General features: G+C 36.5%; 1 protein-coding gene across 1 annotated transcript; it reads right to left on the bottom strand.

Annotated features, from left to right (window-relative positions):
• Positions 1 to 93: 93 nt before the first annotated feature.
• LOC106682374 (venom serine carboxypeptidase-like) lies at positions 94 to 1,466 on the bottom strand. The gene has a single exon (XM_014423189.2). The coding sequence runs from the start codon at positions 1,464 to 1,466 to the stop codon at positions 114 to 116; it is 1,353 nt and encodes a 450-aa protein (XP_014278675.1). The 3' UTR covers positions 94 to 113.
• Positions 1,467 to 2,463: the final 997 nt, after the last annotated feature.

Genomic DNA, 2,463 nt, shown 5'->3' with positions numbered 1-2,463 from the left:
ACAGATTATTTCAAGTAAATTACAACGGCGCTTATTCATCCCTATTCCGTCAGTCTGCTGGTGTACCTTATTTTATTATTACTCTAGATCACATAGTGTTACACTAAAATCTTTTAAAATTTATTGTAAACGAATCGAGTAATCAAGTCGAGAGCCCATTTCGGCTGATCCTGAGGGACCATGTGTCCTGCGTCCCTGACCAGAACTTCAGTCAGTCCTTTGGCCTTCTTGGAGAACCCAGCCAGTTCGCCATCAACCATCCATTCCTTCCTCGCTGCACTCCTGTAGTCCTCAGAGCCGGACCAATTTAGCTTGGGCAAGAAGTTCATTGTCAGTGGGTATGCACAAATTATATCCACTTGCCCACTAAAGAACATTACTCTGTAATGTTCTAATAAAACTTCGACCCAGGGTTTAACCGATTGCATGAAATCATTGTTTAGATGGGTCGATACCTTGTGACCGTCATTGTATGTTAGACTACCGACGTGTATACTTCTCCTTACAACGTCTGTCTGCAGGTAGTTACTATAATCGCCTTGTGGACTAACGGAGTTGCTTTGAAGATAGTTATAAACATTTATTTGGCCGCTTAACGCTCCTAAAATTCCACTCCAGGTGCCCATAGCCTCTTTATACTGATGTTGCTTGATTTGTTCCACTGTTTTCTCTTCTTCCTTCTTTAATTCATCCCTGGTATTAGAATCTACTAACCCAAGCTGATAAAGATATTCTGAATATACCATCATGTTCTCCGGATCAGTAAACCCGTCACCGATCGCTAGTCCTTTCAAATTGATCTTCTGTTTATTTATTTTGTTGTTGTTGTGGATCGTGTAACCGATTGCAGGGATGTACTTCCCAGCATACGACTCACCACTGACGAAGAACTCATTCTTTTGCAAGTATGGGAACAACTGGAGGAATTGGATCAAGGCAGAGTAAAGATCTTTTCCTACCTTTACTTCATCAGTCGCATATCCTGCATCATTCTCAGTAAAACTGAATCCTGTACCAACCGGGTTGTCGATATAGATGACGTTGAATAGTTGTGACCAATAATATCTGCGTTCTGATAACGTTAGATTTTTGTTGACGACGAATGGCCCGTTTTCACAGAAGAGTCCGAAAAGAGAAGAACCTCCAGGTCCTCCCTGCAGCCAAAGGACTACCGGTGCGTTCTTCGGATCCCCCTCAGAAGGGAAGAACCAGAAGAAGAGATTTGAGTTGAAGGTCTTGTTGACGGTGAGGTAGCCACTGTAGCTGGTGACGTTGCTGCCAGGCAGTCGGACTTCAGCTGCTGCTTGTCCTTCTTGTATCTTACCTCCTTCGATGTAGGGAGTCAGGAAGAGCGGATCTCCTGCGTCTCCTCTCGATGGGATGGATCGAATACGCGGATACGGATTAAGAAATGCAAAATATCCGGTTATAAAAGTTAAAAAAATAAATAAAACTAACTGATTCATTTCTTAGACAATAGGAAAATGTTAATTTAGACAGTCCCTTACTTTATATTTATATATTTACATGATAAGATGTTACTGACACGACATTTATTAATTTTATCTCTTTTAAGAATACTTTACGTTACAGTTAATGTCTTATTTTATTAGGCTCTCATGCAATTTCCTTGTTCACATTGAAGGTTACTTGATAAAAAACCATATAAAATCTAAAATATTTTATTCAAACAGAGTAGTCACTTTTTTCCTCTTAACACTTTCCCAACAATTTACCAGATATTTCATTTAAAAAAAAAAAATTAATTTTGGGTAAATGTTATGCTAGAAAATATATATACGTTTTTACTAGAACATTACTTAAAAAAAAAAAATCAATCATAGTTTTTTAAATTACTAAAACGGGAACAGTTTTATTGATACAAGTCTGAAGTTAATTTTCGATAATTAAGCATCCACATACACACAGTGTAGTTACATTTAGACTATATACGATCGTAACTATTAAACCTGGGTAACTCTATTAGGGGTCATGTTTTAGCAAATTAACTCTTCTTTAAATGATGACCTCTTAGGTTTTATAGTGTTGTTGGTAGTTTTAAAGATAAGGAGCCCAAAATGAAAAACATTTTTTTTAATATTTAGAAAAAACCGCCATTTTTATTTCCCCTACCTATTCTTGGTAGACTTATCAATTTTGACGAGTAATTATACATAGTTTTCATTAAAGTAATAAAAAATTAGGGCAAAATAACTGCCTTTATTCTCCTCTTGGGATCTTGTACTATTATCTTCGAACCCCAAATATGGACCATAAATAGATACTCAACTTATCCAGAATAGATAGAGATGAAACTCATTAAAAGTCGAGAATATATCTTGTAGCTGGCAGGCAACTGACCTTTATACTATCAATCATTAATATTGTATAACATGTAATGGATTATTTTATATTTTGTCTGAGTACCCTGTCTTATAAATAATAATTGTTTACTCTTCATTG

Source organism: Halyomorpha halys, unplaced genomic scaffold, assembly GCF_000696795.3.
Source record: "Halyomorpha halys isolate HHAL.00 unplaced genomic scaffold, Hhal_1.1 Scaffold24.1, whole genome shotgun sequence".
Taxonomy (NCBI): domain Eukaryota; kingdom Metazoa; phylum Arthropoda; class Insecta; order Hemiptera; family Pentatomidae; genus Halyomorpha; species Halyomorpha halys.
The sequence above is the reverse complement of the archived record's forward strand: the minus strand, read 5'-3'. Positions and strand labels throughout refer to the sequence as shown.